The following is a 19,632-nucleotide window of genomic DNA, read 5'->3' as shown; positions in this document are numbered from 1 at the left end:
CACCTTCATCCTGTAGTCTGTATACTACAGACTTGAATAGGTCCACATTTCAATGCTTCCTCCTATCTAAAATGCCAAGTATATTTAATAATTTCATCACCGAAGGACAAAACTCCACAAAACTCTGTTTCCTCATCACTCCAGAAGACTTGGCTGAAGCCGTGCCTGCGCAGGTAGTCTGCTGCAGTCAGAAACCAGGATAAGGTGTATACATGCAGCAGTATCCCGGTTTCTTTCGGAGTACTCCAGCTAGCATAACCTGGTTTCTCAAAACCGGGATAAGGGCTTATCCAGGACCAGGTTTCTGAAATCGGGATATGATGTTTACATGCAGACACACAAAAACGGGATACTTCAAAACCCTGACAATAACCGGGATACTCATGTCCATGTAAACGCAGTCACTGTTTACTGGTTGGGGAAGCATACAGGAGATTGCCCTAAAACATGTTTAGATGCACTCTTGATCCAAACTGACCACTGCATGGGCAAGATGCTGTATATACAACATGTGTAGTTGTTATCCTACAAGGCTTTATAGTGAAATGTTTTCCAAGGAGCATTATGAGCTCTTGAATTGAAAAAGTAAGTAGCAGGGGAGAGACACATAGTAGCGTAATGATTGAAAATGACCATCTCTGCTTTGGACCTCAATCTGCACAGCTGCTCTTCGCTCCACTTTGTAGGGAGCATTGACTCATATTCAGGGGCATCTGCTTCTAAAATGGTAGTGCTACAGATCCCTTTCCCATTATGAAATATTCATATAATCAGCATAGTTACATATGCTCAGAGTGTAGCTGATTCTGCTTGAGCATTCACGGTAGTCAGCATCACTTTCATTGCAAACGCGTGGTCAATGTACAGGACTGTGCCTGGGCGATGCTACTGCAGAGACACAGGGACACAGTACAGGCTGACACATGGTACCAGAAGGGAAGGACCTCACAAGCGTCTGTTGGTTCGTCTCAACTGACCGCTTTCACATCTTGGAAGTGATTGGGCCTCGGCAGTGGTGTTTGGTTGCACATTGGCGCAACCAAATGCTTACAAATGACTAAGTGGTGAACATGGAGAGCAACAAGGAGTACTGATTAATTATGCAAAGCATTGTGCCTATAGAACAACTGGTCTTGCGGTGAGAAGTATATGTGTTACAGACCTTGATGAGTGGTGGTTAAAGTCCAGCCAAGATCAACATAGTGCCTAGATTCTTTTTTAGGGGGGGGGGTGGATTTAGAGTAGCAGATCACTATAGACACAGTGTAATTGGAAGCTACTACTTCTCCCATTTCTCTGACACACACTTCTTGTGTGAAGATATAACAGAGCGGTCAGTATGCATGAGCAACACCCCCGGAGCAGGTAGGCGACCCGTAGATCACAAGTCAGTCTCGAAACGCACTGAGGACAATCTCCCAGCTTTCCTTGTTAAAACTGGGTGGAAACTATTTAAAAAAAGAGTTCAGAAGAGTTAAAAAAGAGGCATTGCAGATCAGAAGAACCAATCAAAAGTGTTTAGGGGCGGCCCTACTGTACATACTGTATCAGGGCGGTGAGATGCTTGTCGTAAACACTGTGTCGTACCATTGTAGGATGGCTCACTCCGCAGTCACAGAAGAAAACTCCTTCAACGATAGTTGATGTTTGTCATGGAATCAAATAGGTTGTCTGGGATATCCATTTTTAATGTTTTAAAAAGTTCTCTCCGTGTTGATTGGCTATATCCCCAGTTTGTTTCATGAGGGAGTATAATGGGGCGAGAGCATCATTTGCTCTCCAATTGTCTGGTGTCACGAGACCAGGGGATCCGTATCGTGAGTGGATGGATCCAAGCTGGGGTAATCATCAACCCTGGTACCCTTCTCTCACAGGACAGTCTTGTCTAACCGCTAGTTCACACTCTGCTTTTCATCAGGACAACACTTACTAGCCTACCATTTAAAAGCCTCAGGTTGCACCGAAGGTCATAGCTTTACTGTGTTACTCTACATCTTTTGTTCCATTCTGGCGTTCTTCTGTCCAGGCCTTTTTAAGGACGAAAACTCATTCATCCTGGCTTATAATGAAGTCATTTGATGAATGTGTGCTACATAACTGCTTTCCCGGGTGTGTCAGCCTACTCATCCACTTCCTGGAACTTTGTACTTTGCATGCTGTACTTTGGTTAACTGTCAGAGAGATGTTGGATGTTGCGTCAGTTCAGTTGGAGGAGGAGCAGTGAGCACACATGTTTATTTATCCTTTATTTAACCAGGATGGTCCCGTTGAGATACCGTATCTCTTCTGCCAGGGAGTCCATTGGTGCGACTCCAACAATGGCACTCTGTACATGACATGGTTTCATGTTAAAGTGACCAAATAAGGAAAATTGGTATAATGTTATAATAATATCCCCTTATTGGCACAGGTTGTACAAAAAGAATTAGAGATTAGACTAATTCTAGAAAATCTTTGTTGGATAATTGTATGGAGTGAGTGACCCACGGCCTGAATGAAAAGGTCATCCTCAAGCATCTCAGAAGGCTTAGTTTGGATCATTAGGTCAATGGCAGAACTGAGAGCAGCAGATCATTGGGGCAGTGACAGTGTGTGAGGTGATAGCGCTCTGCTGCTCTCAAGTGAATATCATCATTACATTTTTCCAGGAATCTAACTTGTAACTCTGAGCATGAGTCGTGCTCCGCTTGCCTATAGCAAAACCGTTGAGGGAGGAGAGGTGTGTGTGAGAGTTTCTTAATTTTCTTCTTGTTATTCTTGGCACCGAAGAGACAAGATCAGTCTAGAACATCCAGACAGGCGTTTCACACACTTTGAGGAGTCTCTATCGCATTCATGCAGCCTCACAGAGTGCTGGGCTTTGATCACTACTGAGGTGCCGTGGCCACACGACCTTCAGTAAGTATGGAGCACTGACATGTATCAAACTGTACTTGGAAACAAGTAATAATCACAATAGGGACTCGGCATAGCATTCAGGATGCCAGGTCTAAGCACTGCCCAATGATATGAAGTGTTTACTTCTGAAAGCATTACTAGCATATCTCATAACTCTCTGTGAAGACATCAGTTTTGTTGGTACAGCAGACTGATCCCAGCATAGCTAATTTAGCCTGTCTTTATTTAGCCGTGCACATAGATGCCGTGCATCATAAACCCAGTGTTTCCCCTACCATTCTACAGGCCAACGACGCTCCGCCAGGCCGGGGGGGGGGGGGGTATTTTTATTTTATTTTTTCCTGTTGTGGTCGGGGTACGTTTCGAAAGCACTCCAGGCCTGAATTTATTTCTAGAGGAAACACTGATAAACCACTTCCCAAACTCACCATGTGTGGTCTAATATTGTGTTTTGGCAGACACTGCTTGCATACTAGTACAGATGTTTCAGTGTTTCTAGCTTGTCAGTTTACTACAGTGTAGTGAGGGGGGTTATTGATGACTTGTTATTGACGTCTTATTTACCAAGCTCAGTAACTCATTTTTTCAGGCACTGTCTCTCAGTGCAACATTAGCTGACTATTATACTTCCATCTGATTGTGTTTTTTTATTTTTTATATATACCGTATATATTTTTTTGTATTATTATTTATTTTTTAACGATTTCCCCCCATTTTCTCCCCAATTGTACTTGGCAAATTTCCCCCTTCCCTGCTGCCCTGGTCGCTGCTCCACCCTCTGTCGATCTGGGGAGAGCCGTAGACTAGCACCATGCTTCCTCGACCTGCGACCCTCGTGTTGGTAGGCAGGGAATCTACCGCTACACTACCCGGACGCCCCTTCCATCTGATTGTTGAGGCGGTTTCAGATGGTCTCTCCTTTCAGTTTATGTCTGGAGAGACACTACAACTTAAAGCAGATGCACTGTGTCATAGGTATTAGGTACAATGAATTGTGGTCTTTGAAGTTCACTAACACACTTTCGGTGCTTGGCAGATGATTTTTTGAAAACTACATCTCATCAAGAACTGGCAGCTTCATGCACCATGAATGAATCCGGCCAAAAAAACAAAAACAAACTACAAAATAAATGTACTTGGTGCCGGCGGGCTGTTAATTTAGCTCGGCTGCCCAGCCCAATGCTAACAATGTACAAATGTACGCAATGTTGTCTTCAGTGGCAGACAGTACTATCATGTCATCATTTGGATTGTCACCCTCTCCACTGCCCCATCCCACCCTTTACCACCTCCTGCCACAAAGCGCCACAACTGCATGCTGCAAAGCATCTCCAGAATGTCACACGTACGTACAGCAGTGGCCGCTGGGCACAAACAGGTGCCCTAAAGCCAGTGGCATTAAGTTTCCAGTGCATGTCACATGACTGGGCGGTCTGCTGGACCTGGCAGAGATTAAAGATAGGGACTATCAGTCTATGAGCATGCAAACATTGCCTCAGTCCAAGAATGATCAGACTTTAGACTTGCTAAGCAGTAGGGCTTGCCTTGGATGAAGTCACTTTTTATTGAATCCTTACCAGCAACTACCGTACTGTTCATTTTGTTAATGAAAATTTAGTTATAACTTTCAGTTATTTGTTTATGATCAACTTTTCATCACAAAAGTATTTGAATATTTGCCCTTAGACAAGTGCTGCATAATTAATGTACGGTAGATAATTGTATATCACGATTTTCATGATGTAACGTTTCCTCAAATGAAGCCCCTCTGTGTAGAATATATTTACCTCATTATATCATTCTCAAATTCATTTTGATAGCATAGTATATTGGCTGTAAAACACACACACATTGCGGTGTAAATTGGTGAATTCTATCTCTTGCGCTTTATTAGGTTTGGGTGATGTCGACCAAATTGGCATATGACGATGTTCAAAGTGAAACATCGTGATGGGCAATGACATCAGACACAAGATGTGCTCCATGTTAAGGGAAAGGACAAGAGTGCAGCTGCTGTTGCAAGCAGCACAATTCCCATCAGTGAGTTTATTGACATCCACCGACGCTAGTGTTCCTTACCACAGCAATGAAACAGACAGGTTTGGAGCCGAAAGACTGCTCAAAAACCACCAAAATCCACACAAAACTGCCCAAGCAAATGTTGGTCTATGGAAACAATCTGTCAATACAGAGTCTGATGCGTGTGCTACCTAAAAGGACATGGTTTTTGTTTACATAGTGATCACGTAAAATATTGAGATAGGAAAAACAACATGTTTTAACCAGCAGTGGGTTGCACCAGCTGTGCGTAAGTTGAAACGTAAGCTAGTTTGAATGTAAAGTCTCACTAAGTCCGAGTTTACGCACTACTAAAAATATTTGGGTTGCACCAAGTGAAATAGTTACAACGTAGGCATAAGTTAGAACTTAAAATTTACACCTACTTCTTACTAGGTGTAAAGTCCTCCGTAAAATAGCAGTTGGCACGGATCGCAATTTGGCACCGTGGCGCATCGTTGTTTTGCGTCCGCAACGCGCTCTCCGTGATAAAGTATTACACCCTTTGATATTTATGACTCACGCTTTTGTTCCCCACAAGCTGCAGCACTGCATACAAATTAAAATAACCACAACAATTTAGCGAGGCAGGATGGTGGTAAATTAGCCTACAATGAAGAGCTCACAGATAAACGTTAACAGTAGCTAATATGAACCTAAACAAACGTTACTCAATAACGTTCTCATTTGATTAGTGTTGATGAAATATGAAAGCACTAATTTGCGGTGGGCAACATGTCCTGTTTTCACTCCACTTACTTAAACAACCGTAAATAAACACCGTTTCCACCATGCTTTTCACTGATTGGTCACAGATACTGTACACGTCATTGTCTGCGACACTATTTTGGTTAGTATGGACTTTAGGGTCTACTAGTTAAGATGTACCTTACGTCTCCGTGGTGCAACCAAACAAAGACACAACTTTAGTGTCAAACTAACTACCGGTAGTTTGAACGTAGCAGTTAGTGTCGACTTTACACCCTAACTTAAGACAGAACTTACGTTCAGCTGGTGCAACAGGCTGCAGGACTTTGATGGATTAAATGCATGTACAATGGAAACTGTTAGACCTATAAGGTGGGGGAACGACATATAATACCCCTATAGCCTACCAGCTGCTATATATAAAAAAAGAAGAAGATCGGCATGACGATCGGTATATATAGAGATATGAGCAGATATTGCTCATCGGTGATCGGTGGCAAAAACGTGGTCGGTGCATCCCTAATTAATCTGATTAATCTGCGAAAATGTTTAATCGGTCGACCTCTAGTAGATAGGTTTCTCTTCAAATGTAGTGGTACTCAGCCAGCATCCGGACCAGGCCGTCATGTTTTTTGTTTTGTTTTGTTTTGATTTGTTTTGTTTTGCTTAGTTTTGCTTTGTTTTGTTTTGCTGCAGATAGCATCTAGACTTGTAGACAGAATTAACTAGTTTTAAACCAGAAAGGAGAAGTGAGTTTCAGGATATGCTATTGCTATATGATGATCCCTTTCTGCTGCAAGGTATTTGCAAGAATGTGTGCTATTTTCATCAGTATTTTTCAAGTATTAGGAATCTGCGAGTATGAGGCATTTCTTTATTAAATTTGTTGGCTGGTAAACCCCAAGACCCACTACAGCTTTCACTATTTGACCAGTTAGCTAGTCTTTTAAAACAAAACAAGAATTCCAAATTATGCTTTGTTGCCTGCCAGAATTGACCAGCATTTGGCTGCTGGCTGGCATTAATTTCCCACTCTGTGTGACGTGGCTTTTCTTATTATGAAAAAAATGTTAAACAACACAAGGTCATCATTACAAATTTTCACTGCGTATTCTGGTTTACCACACAGGCCATCCATTGTTGTTGTTGTTGTTGTTGTTGTTGTTGTTGTTGTTGTTGTTGTTGTGGTTTTTTGTATTACCCCCCCAGTTGAACTCTTCTCCGCTGCCAAGCTGAGTGTGGACAAACTGCCCATCACCTTTCATTGACTTGAGAAACGGGTGTAATGCCTTGCTAAATCAGCCCTCTCCTCTGTCAGCGCTACGCCATTTAGCTGACCACCGTTTGCTGGATTAGACACTGTGCCTGCAGCGCGGCTGTCCTCCTGCCGGGCTAACTGTGTCATCTCTCAAAGACAATTTCCCTAATGTATTCTGCCTGACAGATGAGCCATCTCTCTGTGATATCACTTACGCTCCCCTCCCACCACAATGGCGACTTCAGTGAGCATGAAGGTATGCTCCTTATGAAATGACATTGCCTTGGGGGGATGGGGGGGGGGCGTGCACGCCACTCCCCCCCCCGAGTGTGACAGGCGTGGCATCCGTCTCAAAGCGTGCTCTCGATTCCCGCGCTCCAGAGGATTGATCTGATTCTCCTGTGGGCGGGGGAGAAATAGAGACCTAAATTGAACATGCCAACATGTTATCCCCTCTGTCCTTTTTTAGTATCCTTTTTATTTTAATTTTAATGCCTGATTAACCCCAGCTAGGCTGTGTTGGAAGATGAGAAAAATCCACACAGATCATTTTGTCCACTTGCATCAGAGGATGTAAGGCCATGTTCACATTATTACAGGCAAATCCGATTTGCTGATAAAGTTATTAATCGTCATTATCTTGATTGGTTTCCCAAATCAGTCAGTAAATACATACATTGGTGACGTGGTTTCCTGCGCGGAAGCATTTGATGACGAGTTGCGAGTGACGTTCACAAGACACATCAGTCAAAAGCACATTTGAAGCAGATTGGAAACTACCTCCATATGTGGTTTGGGTCTGACTTGGAGCGTCCAGATTCATAAAGCCAATCCGGATAAAGTCATTAATAGGTCACTAAAGTTCACAAATCGGATTTGGCCTCCTAGTCTGAACATGGCCTAAATGTATCAGCATCAGCAATGACCGCCCCATTGCCCTGTAATACCCAAGGATCAATGGTTAAGCTTAAGCTCAGTAACTTTTCATAGGCTCTAAAGCCTATGCTGTAACATTTGTAACTTTGTCATTAGGCTATATAGGCTAATAAACAGTCATTAAGATGAAGTCAAATGGAGCCACCTGCCTTAAACCGTGAGCAGATTTTGTTCATGCATCTACCCATGGAATATGTTCTGCAATATCTGCTAATGAACTGCTGCTGAATGAATAATGTGTGCATGAATCCATGACTACACCTGGTTGTGAACGTGCTGAATAGCAGCAGCTAGTATAGTGGCCTTCATTTGATGCTGGCTTTTGAGAATGAGAGCAGCTTGCTACCTTTATCTCTCACCAGATATTATACTAATGGGTTGATTGATGCTCTCTTGGAGTGGTGACACTAGATCTTATTTAATGCGGTCTACACTTGTCTTACATACAGTATAATTCCACACTACAGTTTAGAACATAAACACTTTACCACATTTTTTTAATTTGTCGTACAGTACAGATAATTTCAATTGGATATCTGCCGTCTTGAGAAAGGAAGATCCCAAACACTACTCTTGCTCAGCATCACAATTAAAAGGTAAAAGGCAATGGGATTTTTGTATGGGGATTTCGATTAAATGCATGAAATAAGGTATGCGGTTAACAAAAGTTTAAAAACAGTTTGTGTTCTGCAAGATACTCTTCACAAATGAGGACCATTTTATGACATTTGAAGCGTAAATGCATTAAAAAAGCTATTTTCAGAAAACGCTTCAAACGAAGCGTTTACCCAGAAGTGCAGGGACTTCTGGGTAAGCCTGCCAATATGGTGTTTAGACATACATTTGGGCTGCTGATTTCAGAAAAGCTCTTCTTTGCCTGAGTAAAATGAGCATAATTGTAGGCCCGAGGTGACCTGATCATTAGCAATGTTTTTGGTTCCTATTTATCACTTCATTAGAGAATGGAACAATCGATGAAAGGCTCCCTTGAAGATGCAGATCAGATATCACATCTCCATAGCAACCGCCTCGCTTGTCTTGTGTCTAGGCAAACATTTTCCATCTCCTCGGGAAAGCAAAGCTGGAATGTCCTCGACTCTCAAGTACAGACATCTGACTTTTTTCCCCTCCACCATCAGCTGAGCTCCTGCTCAAATGCCCAGAGGCTTTAGTGCTAATGACAGGAAGCTCTTCAAAATGATGGAATACAGGCTGTCTGTCAACCTTGCTGTGTGCTTCACATCTGTAATTTGTGCAGCTCTGGCTATTTATCAACCGCGTTTTCTTTTTACACATCTGTGACTTTGCTGCACCGGCAGGTCCAGGTCAATTTGTTTTGCTTTGCTAGTACTGCCTCAGGTTTCTGCTGCGCCTTACCCATGACTGTGACCCTAAGGTACACTGGACTACTGCGCCTTACCCATGACTGTGACCCTATGGTACACTGGACTACTGCGCCTTACCCATGACTGTGACCCTATGGTACACTGGACTACTGCGCCTTACCCATGACTGTGACCCTATGGTACACTGGACTACTGCGCCTTACCCATGACTGTGACCCTTTGGTACACTGGACTACTGCGCCTTACCCATGACTGTGACCCTTTGGTACACTGGACTACTGCGCCTTACCCATGACTGTGACCCTATGGTACACTGGACTAGGGATGTTCATTTTGAAAATTTTCCAAAATCGATAATCGGTGAGAATTAACGATCAATTATCGATTTTATTAATACTTAGAAAATTTTCAATATTTTCAATTTTTTTTTTTTTTTTTTTTTTTTTTTTTTTAACAAAATGAATGCCTATGGCAGAAAATACGAAAGACAACGTGTTCTCCTCAATGAACTCTTTATTTCAATGTGTCTCCTCTCCAACACTGCTGTCCCCGGCGCATGCCGGTGTGAATTTCTCATGTTTAAAACAGTTTTGTTGGCACAAAGGCCCGTGCCCAGCCAGAAAACTAGAGACTATATGAAGCTCCACCTCACGTTAGTCGGCTGTGCAATGGAGTGGGGCGAGGAGGAACGAATTCCACCCAAACCTAGTCCAAAAAAAAAAAAAAAAAAAAATTTTTTTTTTTTTTTTAATAATTAAAAAATCGATCCAAATGCCACAGGATCGATTCCAATCCTTAACGATCGATTATCGATTTTCGATAATTGATGAACATCCCTACACTGGACTACTGCACCTTACCCATGACTGTGACCCTATGGTACACTGGACTACTGCACCTTACCCATGACTGTGACCCTAAGGTACACTGGACTACTGCGCCTTACCCATGACTGTGACCCTATGGTACACTGGACTACTGCACCTTACCCATGACTGTGACCCTATGGTAGACTGGACTACTGCACCTTACCCATGACTGTGACCCTATGGTACACTGGACTACTGCGCCTTACCCATGACTGTGACCCTATGGTACACTGGACTACTGCACCTTACCCATGACTGTGACCCTTTGGCAAATGCCGTTTTCACTGTGCTTTGCACTGATTGAATTTGGCCACAGAAAGTGAAAACGTAATTTTCTGCGATAATACTTTGGTTAGTGTGTGGACTGTAGACTTTATGGCCTACTAGTTAAGATGTACCTTAAGCAAATATGGTGCAACTAAACGAACACAGCTTTAGTGTCAAACTAACTAACTATAAGAGATCACTTACTGTACATCCAGCTGCTGCAACAGGCTGCAGATATGTATGGTTCATCGCCTCAAGCTGTTTTTTTAACACTGTCATTGTTTTAGGTTGCGTTTTTCCTTGAGCAGTTTTGGCTCTGAATATACAAGTCATGTGTTTAGTACACTCACTGTATATAGAGTGGAGCACGCCCAAAAAGTTTGAAGAGGTGCAGACTAACGAAAAACACAGCAGAGGAGACTTTGAGTGTGCGACTTCCTTTCTTTATGTTACTTTAGTACACTCACTGCCATGTACTAGTCATGTTTAGTACACTCACTGCCATGTACTAGTCATGTGCTTAGTACACTCACTGCCATGTACTAGTCATGTTTAGTACACTCACTGCCATGTCTCCTCTCTTTATGAGGTCCGGTTACATTTTCACCCGCACCAAATATGTCAATCCTGTATGCTGTCTCGAGTCGTAATGTGTGTACTTTCTTTCCTGGTGTGCTGTACTAGGCGAGTAAAAGTGTTTTTTCATTAAGTCCGTCTACCTCAGGAATCTGAACGCAGACTGCCTGGTAGACCGGACGTGCTAACTCCCTCTGCACCCTCGGGCCCACCTGGTATATGCATTAGCATTACACAGAGAGATGGAGTTGGCCAGGCCCTCCCAGAACTACGGGGATTCCCACTGACGGATTGCATCCCAGCTGACTCTGCTCACCATGTGGCTTTGGCTAGCCTACATCTTCACATGCCTCCTTGGCTGTCTGTTAACATGCAGAGGGCTAGCCTACATCTTCACATCAGGCCTCCTTGGCTGTCTGTTAACATGCAGAGGGCTAGCCTACATCTTCACAGGCCTCCTTGGCTGGCTGTTAACATGCAGAGGGCTAGCCTACATCTTCACATCAGGCCTCCTTGGCTGTCTGTTAACATGCAGAGGGCTAGCCTACATCTTCACATGCCTCCTTGGCTGTCTGTTAACATGCAGAGGGCTAGCCTACATCTTCACATGCCTCCTTGGCTGTCTGTTAACATGCAGAGGGCTAGCCTACATCTTCACATCAGGCCTCCTTGGCTATCTGTTAACATGCAGAGGGCTAGCCTACATCTTCACAGGCCTCCTTGGCTGGCTGTTAACATGCAGAGGGCTAGGGCTGTCACTTTTTCCCCAAAATAAAATTCGAACGAACTTTAATTGCCCGAAATTCGTTCGAATATATTCGAAGTTTTTTGGTTAATAAAAAAAAAAAAAAAAAAATTTTTTTTTTTTTTTTTTTTTTTCAGTCCAGCAGCCTGTTGCACCAGCTGAACGTAAGTTCTGTCTTAAGTTAGGGTGTAAAGTCCACACTAACTGCTACGTTCAAACTAGTTAGTTTGACACTAAAGTTGTGTCTTTGTTTGGTTGCACCACAGAGACGTAAGGTACATCTTAACTAGTAGACCCTAAAGTCCATACTAACCAAAATAGTGTCGCAGACAATGACGTGTACAGTATCTGTGACCAATCAGTGAAAAGCACGGTGGAAACGGTGTTTATTTACGGTTGTTTAAGTGGAGTGAAAACAGGACATGTTGCCCACTGCAAATTAGTGCTTTCATATTTCATCAACACTAATCAAATGAGAACGTTATTGAGTAACGTTCGTTTAGGTTCATATTACTGTTAACGTTTATCTGTGAGCTCTTCATCAGTATTGTAGGCTATACCACCATCCTGCCTCACTAAATTGTTGCGGTTATTTTAATTTGTATGCAGTGCTGCAGCTTGTGGGAAACAAAAGCGTGAGTCATAAATATCAAAGGGTGTAATTTATCACGGAGAGCGCGTTGCGGACGCAAAACAACGATGTGCCACGGTGCCAAGTTGCAATCCGTGCCGACTGCTATTTTACGGAGGACTTAACACCTAGTAAGACGTAGGTGTAAATTTTAAGTTCTAACTTATGCCTACGTTGTAACTATTTCACTTGGTGCAACCCAAATATTTTTAGTAGTGCGTAAACTCGGACTTAGTGAGACTTTACGTTCAAACTAGCTTACGTTTCAACTTACGCACAGCTGGTGCAACCCACTGCAGGCCACCGGGCATCAGCCCGACGTGTTAGCTTGGACGCTCACAGTCACAACACTGCCTCACAAACTTGGCTGCATCCAACTCGAGACAACTTTTCAGACCCTGGAGACAATCTTTCTCAGAAGAGACTAACGCGACAAATCTGGAGACTTTTTCTGACGTGGGATTAACATTACCAGCAAGCAGCAGTTGGTTAATTTTGGTTCATAAAAAAAAAAAAAAAAAAAAATTAATAATAAAAAATAAAAATAAAATTCGAACATTCAAATTACATTTCGAAAACGAACCCCTCCCCCCACATTCGAAGTTGCATTCGAATTTCGAATGAAAAGTGACAGCCCTACAGAGGGCTAGCCTACATCTTCACATCAGGCCTCCTTGGCTGTCTGTTAACATGCAGAGGGCTAGCCTACATCTTCACATCAGGCCTCCTTGGCTGTCTGTTAACATGCAGAGGGCTAGCGTACATCTTCACATCAGGCCTCCTTGGCTGTCTGTTAACATGCAGAGGGCTAGCCTACATCTTCACATCAGGCCTCCTTGGCTGTCTGTTAACATGCAGAGGGCTAGCCTACATCTTCACATGCCTCCTTGGCTGTCTGTTAACATGCAGAGGGCTAGCCTACATCTTCACATGCCTCCTTGGCTGTCTGTTAACATGCAGAGGGCTAGCCTACATCTTCACATCAGGCCTCCTTGGCTGTCTGTTAACATGCAGAGGGCTAGCCTACATCTTCACATCAGGCCTCCTTGGCTGTCTGTTAACATGCAGAGGGCTAGCCTGCATCTTCACATCAGGCCTCCTTGGCTGTCTGTTAACATGCAGAGGGCTAGCCTACATCTTCACATCAGGCCTCCTTGGCTGTCTGTTAACATGCAGAGGGCTAGTAGGCTACATCTTCACATCAGGCCTCCTTGGCTGTCTGTTAACATGCAGAGGGCTAGCTTACATCTTCACATCAGGCCTTCTTGGCTGTCTGTTAACACGTTGAGTGCCATAGCCGAGATATCTCGTCTTACATAATCCAACGGTTAAGTGCCATAGACGAGCTATCTCGTCTTACATAAACATTTTTTTTTTTTGACGGTGGGACATCAATCAACCGCTTTTACGTCTTCTATATCACTATTGGAGGAAGAGAATGTGTATAATCTATTTTACCGACCACTAAGTGGCGACAGTTCTCTCCAGACAGAGACAGAGAGAAAGCCACAGCCACGGGACCCGTGGACCAAAAGCAGCCGCCTCCCGCGGAAATGGCTTGGCGATTTTACAGTCAGAAACGAACGAGCCTCATTCTCATACTGTAGGCGGGGACGCTTCGCGCTGCTGCGGTGGGGGGTTCCAGAAATGGACTGGGTGAGCAGCATAAAGCCTAGAGTCGCACGGGGCTTCATCGGGGCTCTCAAACCCAAGAGACAGTGAGACCTATCCACACTCGCTGCCAGGGAGAGAGGCTGCTCAAACTCGCTGCTCAAACTCCCAGCAGCAGAGCACTCCGCAGCACAGACGGAGGGAGGAGTTTGGAGACACACACACACTCTCTCTCTCTCTCTCTCTCTCTCTCTCTCTCTCTCTCTCAGAGAGAGAGAGAGAGAGAGAGAGAGAGAGAGAGAGAGAGAGCGCACAGAGTGGGAGACAAGGGCACCCATAATCACAGGCACGTGAGGTGGTTCTAAAAATCCATTTATCTCCAAACTCTCTGAAAATCTCTGAAACCATGCTGTACTCAACGGCTAATATCTACATAACTACTAACTCTGCAAACTAACTCTTTTAGACAGAGAAAGCACACATTCTATTAGTTATTTTTAGATGATTGGTGTTCACGAATTCTTAACAGAAAATAATCCTCGGCTCTTGTAAAATGAGCCAGAATCCTCAAAAAAAAAACTGGCACAACTTACCTACAGGATTGAAAAAATGGCTGGCACTCAATGTGTTAACATGCAGAGGGCTAGCCTACATCTTCACATGCCTCCTTGGCTGTCTGTTAACATGCAGAGGGCTAGCCTACATCTTCACATCAGGCCTCCTTGGCTGTCTGTTAACATGCAGAGGGCTAGCCTACATCTTCACATCAGGCCTCCTTGGCTGTCTGTTAACATGCAGAGGGCTAGCTTACATCTTCACATCAGGCCTCCTTGGCTGTCTGTTAACATGCAGAGGGCTAGCCTACATCTTCACATCAGGCCTCCTTGGCTGTCTGTTAACATGCAGATGGCTAGCCTACATCTTCACATGCCTCCTTGGCTGTCTGTTAACATGCAGAGGGCTAGCCTACATCTTCACATCAGGCCTCCTTGGCTGTCTGTTAACATGCAGAGGGCTAGCCTACATCTTCACAGGCCTCCTTGGCTGTCTGTTAACATGCAGATGGCTAGCCTACATCTTCACAGGCCTCCTTGGCTGTCTGTTAACATGCAGAGGGCTAGCCTACATCTTCACAGGCCTCCTTGGCTGTCTGTTAACATGCAGAGGGCTAGCCTACATCTTCACAGGCCTCCTTGGCTGCCTGTTAACATGCAGATGGCTAGCCTACATCTTCACAGGCCTCCTTGGCTGTCTGTTAACATGCAGAGGGTTAGCCTACATCTTCACATGCCTCCTTGGCTGTCTGTTAACATGCAGAGGGCTAGCCTACATCTTCACATCAGGCCTCCTTGGCTGTCTGTTAACATGCAGAGGGCTAGCCTACATCTTCACAGGCCTCCTTGGCTGTCTGTTAACATGCAGATGGCTAGCCTACATCTTCACAGGCCTCCTTGGCTGGCTGTTAACATGCAGAGGGCTAGCCTACATCTTCACATCAGGCCTCCTTGGCTGTCTGTTAACATGCAGAGGGCTAGCCTACATCTTCATAGGCCTCCTTGGCTGTCTGTTAACATGCAGATGGCTAGTCTACATCTTCACAGGCCTCCTTGGCTGGCTGTTAACATGCAGAGGGCTAGCCTACATCTTCACAGGCCTCCTTGGCTGTCTGTTAACATGCAGCAGAGGGCTAAGCTACACAGGCCTCCTTGGCGGGCTGTTAACATGCAGCAGAGGGCTAGGCTACACAGACCTCCATGGCGGTCTGTTAACATGCAGAGGGCTAGGCTGCACAGACCTCCATGTCTGTCTGTTAACATGCAGCAGGGGGCTAGGCTACACAGACCTCCATGGCTGTCTGTTAACATGCAGCAGAGGGCTAGGCTACACAGGCCTCCTTGGCTGTCTGTTGTTATGCAGAGTTGTCAAATTGCAAAGGCACGTGCTCTGCAGGAGGCCCATTGTCGTCACCCCTCATCTCCCAGCAGCGTGGTTTCCTCCTTTGTTGCAGCTCCTGTGTGTTTGCTGTCAACAGTGGGATACACGCAGAATGGTTAATGAAGTTGTCTGTAAGCTTTCAATAGAGGCCTGTCAATGTAAATCAGAAGGGGGAGCGGAGTGCCATTGGAGATCTCCCCCAATAGGTGCTGATAGAGACACCGTCCGTTATCAGTTTGAACATACGTTTTCACGATTCAGGTTTATTTACAGTAGCCTGCAGGGTTTCTCAATCTCCTCACTTCACCATTGTTGGACATGTTGAAACATACCTGTGAAATGGCTTTTTTTGTGGGAGAAACGCTGTTATTTTAGCTTTCTGTGGTACAGGCTGAAGAGCAGGGTAGGGCTGGGGCGATATGGACCAAATATCTGTATTTTGAAGTGGGTTAAATGTTCAGTTATAAGTCAAAGAAAGTCACATGTGAGATCTCACATGCACTTTTATTAAAACAAGATATTGGTGAATATGGACAAAATCAAATATCACCTTTTACCAGAACACCTCTATCGATATTGCGACAAATTGTAGGGGTGACTCTTGGTGCTTTCACAAAATATTTCCACAATGAGATTTTTGATAAATAATCATCAGTAATGTGGATATAATGAGAAATTATTAAATGCATAGCTGCTAGAACAGTCTAAGTTCAGAAAATCCCATCGCTTTACTGTAATGCAGACCAGGAACCAGGAAAAGACAGCACTTTTGTTCTATCTAATCACATACGGTAATGGTATACAATATCCGAAATCTAAGACTACTGTATATCTAGTCTCACATCACGATATCAATATAATATTGCTATATTGCCGAGCCCTAGAGCAGGGTGTATGTAGCCTTCTCAATTTCTTGAGTAATTGTTGGGTAGCCTAAATATGTTACAGCCTGTCCTCCTATTAGTTTGAACAGCTCCCTGGTTCTGTTATGGGCCTTCTAACGATGCTGTGTGAGGTACGCATTATAGATCATATGAATGCTAAGCGTGCTGGTCCTGTTGTGGCAGGATGCGGCTCATTGCTTATCCTAACAGATGAATGTTATTTCACAGCGAGGTAGCTCCCATATTACCAACAAGAGCGCTAATAACACTGTATCTCTTAGACATGTAGCACCATGACTACCTATTAAGGTTATTCTGGTTATAATCTATGTCAGGCTTCTGCAGTGTGCCTATTTTAGAAGCATACTCCTAAAAATAAACACTCCTAAAAAAAGAAACTGAAATTGAAGCACGAGTGCATCTTCAGATTGAAAATTGGGATGAGTATTTTCTGTTAGTTTCTATACAAATGGAGTCCATTTATCCTTTACCAGCCATTCATGTCAAAGGGAATGCTCCGTCCCAGAGTCCTATTAGTCGTCAGACTCTCTGAGTTCCCAGATTGTGACAACACAGACCATCCCTTGTGTGTGTGCCTGTGTGTGTGTGTGTGTGTGTGTGTGTGTGTGTGTGTGTGTGTGTGTGTGTGTGTGTGTGTGTGTGTGTGTGTGTCCCAGACTGTTTCCTCCTGGCCTGTTTATAGTGGACAATAGTGAGAGTGATAGTGATACCATTTCCTGAAACTCACTTCTGCTTTCTCATTGAAAACTACACGCTGAACTCTTTGTGTCCCAGGTCATCAGACTGTCATTGAATAGAGTAATTTTTTTAAATAATAAAGACAAGACGCCAAGACGACGAACCGATCATCCAAAGCACCTCTGGAGGTGGTCAGAGATGCGTTTGGCCACATTAGCAACAGAGTGTCAATGCAGTGTGCCTCTCGGATCAGAAAGCACATGCAAATCAAACAGGTGTCAGTGTCAGGCAGCTCACACAGTAACGTGTGAAAAACTGGATGGTCAGGATGTCAATATTCTGTAGAGGAAGTGACATATTAGAGTGCATTTTGGCAAGGGGAAAGAGTAATTGGGGTTATTATAGCAGACTAATTTTAATTCCAGGTTTAAATATAATTCAGCTACATCAGGGGTTTTTCAAAGTCTGAGGCCATGGCCTCCCCTTGGACAAAGACCCCCTTCCCCAGTTTACTTGCTTACCGTAGTTTTGCTAAATTCCTGGATGCCTATGGGATCATGATGATTATGTTATTTGATCCCAATTGATCTCAACAACTGAGACAAGATGCTGTAGCGTCAGAGTATAAAGAAAGGTCTGTCTGAAGGCTTTTATTTTTCTCTGACTCTGGGAAAAACAGTACATTTCCCCAATACTACTGTATCTCTGTCTCTTTAACCATCACACACATTTAGGCCATCTCCTTTTGATAACTAGAATATTTTTTCACTTCCATTCACTGAGCCTGCCCTGGGGAGGCCAGCCTCCCTCTTTGGAAACCTCTGAGCTACATCATATGTAGACACAATGCGGATACAATACGCACATTAAGGCCGGGTGTTAAGCGCCGGGCCTGTGCTTAACAAATTACTTGAATTGCTTGAATTGTGCTGATGCTATGAGACCCACCCATCTGCCATGTCAAGATGTTTCAAGCAAGTGTCCTTTTTGTTCTGTTTCCCTACAGTAATGGAGTGGGGCGACGACGTGAGGCCCATCTCCGAAGAGGAAGCCATGGTCATTGTCAACCACCAAGCCACAGGAGACGTGTGCACCCTCATGATGTGCCTGCAGGACAAGGGCACGGTAAGAAGAGACGCCACAACGTGGAGGAAGTCTGGGGATTGAAGCAGAACGTTGGGGTTAAAAGGTTCACGTCTGTGTTAATGAGAACTATGCAGAAATTGTGCCCCGAGGAGGTTTTGTCTCTGTGTTTTAGTTGAGTGGCATACCGTCTGCCTGGTTGTTGCCTCCCTCTGTGTTTTAGTGAGTGGCACACCGCCTGCCTGGTTGTTGCCTCCCTCTGTGTTTTAGTGAGTGGCACACCGCCTGCCTGGTTGTTGCCTCCCTCTGTGTTTTAGTGAGTGGCACACCGTCTGCCTGGTTGTTGCCTCCCTCTGTGTTTTAGTGAGTGGCATACCGTCTGCCTGGTTGTTGCCTCCCTCTGTGTTTTAGTTGAGTGGCATGCCGCCTGCCTGGTTGTTGCCTCCCTCTGTGTTTTAGTGAGTGGCACACCGCCTGCCTGGTTGTTGCCTCCCTCTGTGTTTTAGTGAGTGGCACACCGCCTGCCTGGTTGTTGCCTCCCTCTGTGTTTTAGTTGAGTGGCATACCGTCTGCCTGGTTGTTGCCTCCCTCTGTGTTTTAGTGAGTGGCACACCGTCTGCCTGGTTGTTGCCTCCCTCTGTGTTTTAGTGAGTGGCACACCGCCTGCCTGGTTGTTGCCTCCCTCTGTGTTTTAGTGAGTGGCACACCGCCTGCCTGGTTGTTGCCTCCCTCTGTGTTTTAGTGAGTGGCACACCGTCTGCCTGGTTGTTGCCTCCCTCTGTGTTTTAGTGAGTGGCACACCGCCTGCCTGGTTGTTGCCTCCCTCTGTGTTTTAGTGAGTGGCACACCGCCTGCCTGGTTGTTGCCTCCCTCTGTGTTTTAGTTGAGCGGCACACCGTCTGCCTGGGTTGTTGCCTCCCTCTGTGTTTTAGTTGAGCGGCACACCGTCTGCCTGGTTGTTGCCTCCCTCTGTGTTTTAGTTGAGCGGCACACCGCCTGCCTGGTTGTTGCCTCCCTCTGTGTTTTAGTGAGTGGCACACCGCCTGCCTGGTTGTTGCCTCCCTCTGTGTTTTAGTGAGTGGCACACCGCCTGCCTGGTTGTTGCCTCCCTCTGTGTTTTAGTTGAGC

General features: G+C 44.7%; 1 protein-coding gene across 1 annotated transcript in view; it reads left to right on the top strand.

Annotated features, from left to right (window-relative positions):
- lpgat1 (lysophosphatidylglycerol acyltransferase 1) overlaps positions 1-19,632 on the top strand; it is a gene marked incomplete at its 3' end in the record, with an annotated part of 60,768 nt that overhangs the window by 2,320 nt on the left and 38,816 nt on the right. Inside the window, exon 3 of the mRNA XM_083643367.1 lies at positions 18,428-18,546. Within this exon, the coding sequence (XP_083499493.1) occupies positions 18,428-18,546 (119 nt within the window). The remainder of the gene's footprint in view (positions 1-18,427; positions 18,547-19,632) is intronic.

This window comes from Poromitra crassiceps (genome assembly GCF_964638095.1).
Source record: "Poromitra crassiceps genome assembly, chromosome: 9".
Taxonomy (NCBI): Eukaryota; Metazoa; Chordata; class Actinopteri; order Beryciformes; family Melamphaidae; genus Poromitra; species Poromitra crassiceps.
The sequence above is the reverse complement of the archived record's forward strand: the minus strand, read 5'-3'. Positions and strand labels throughout refer to the sequence as shown.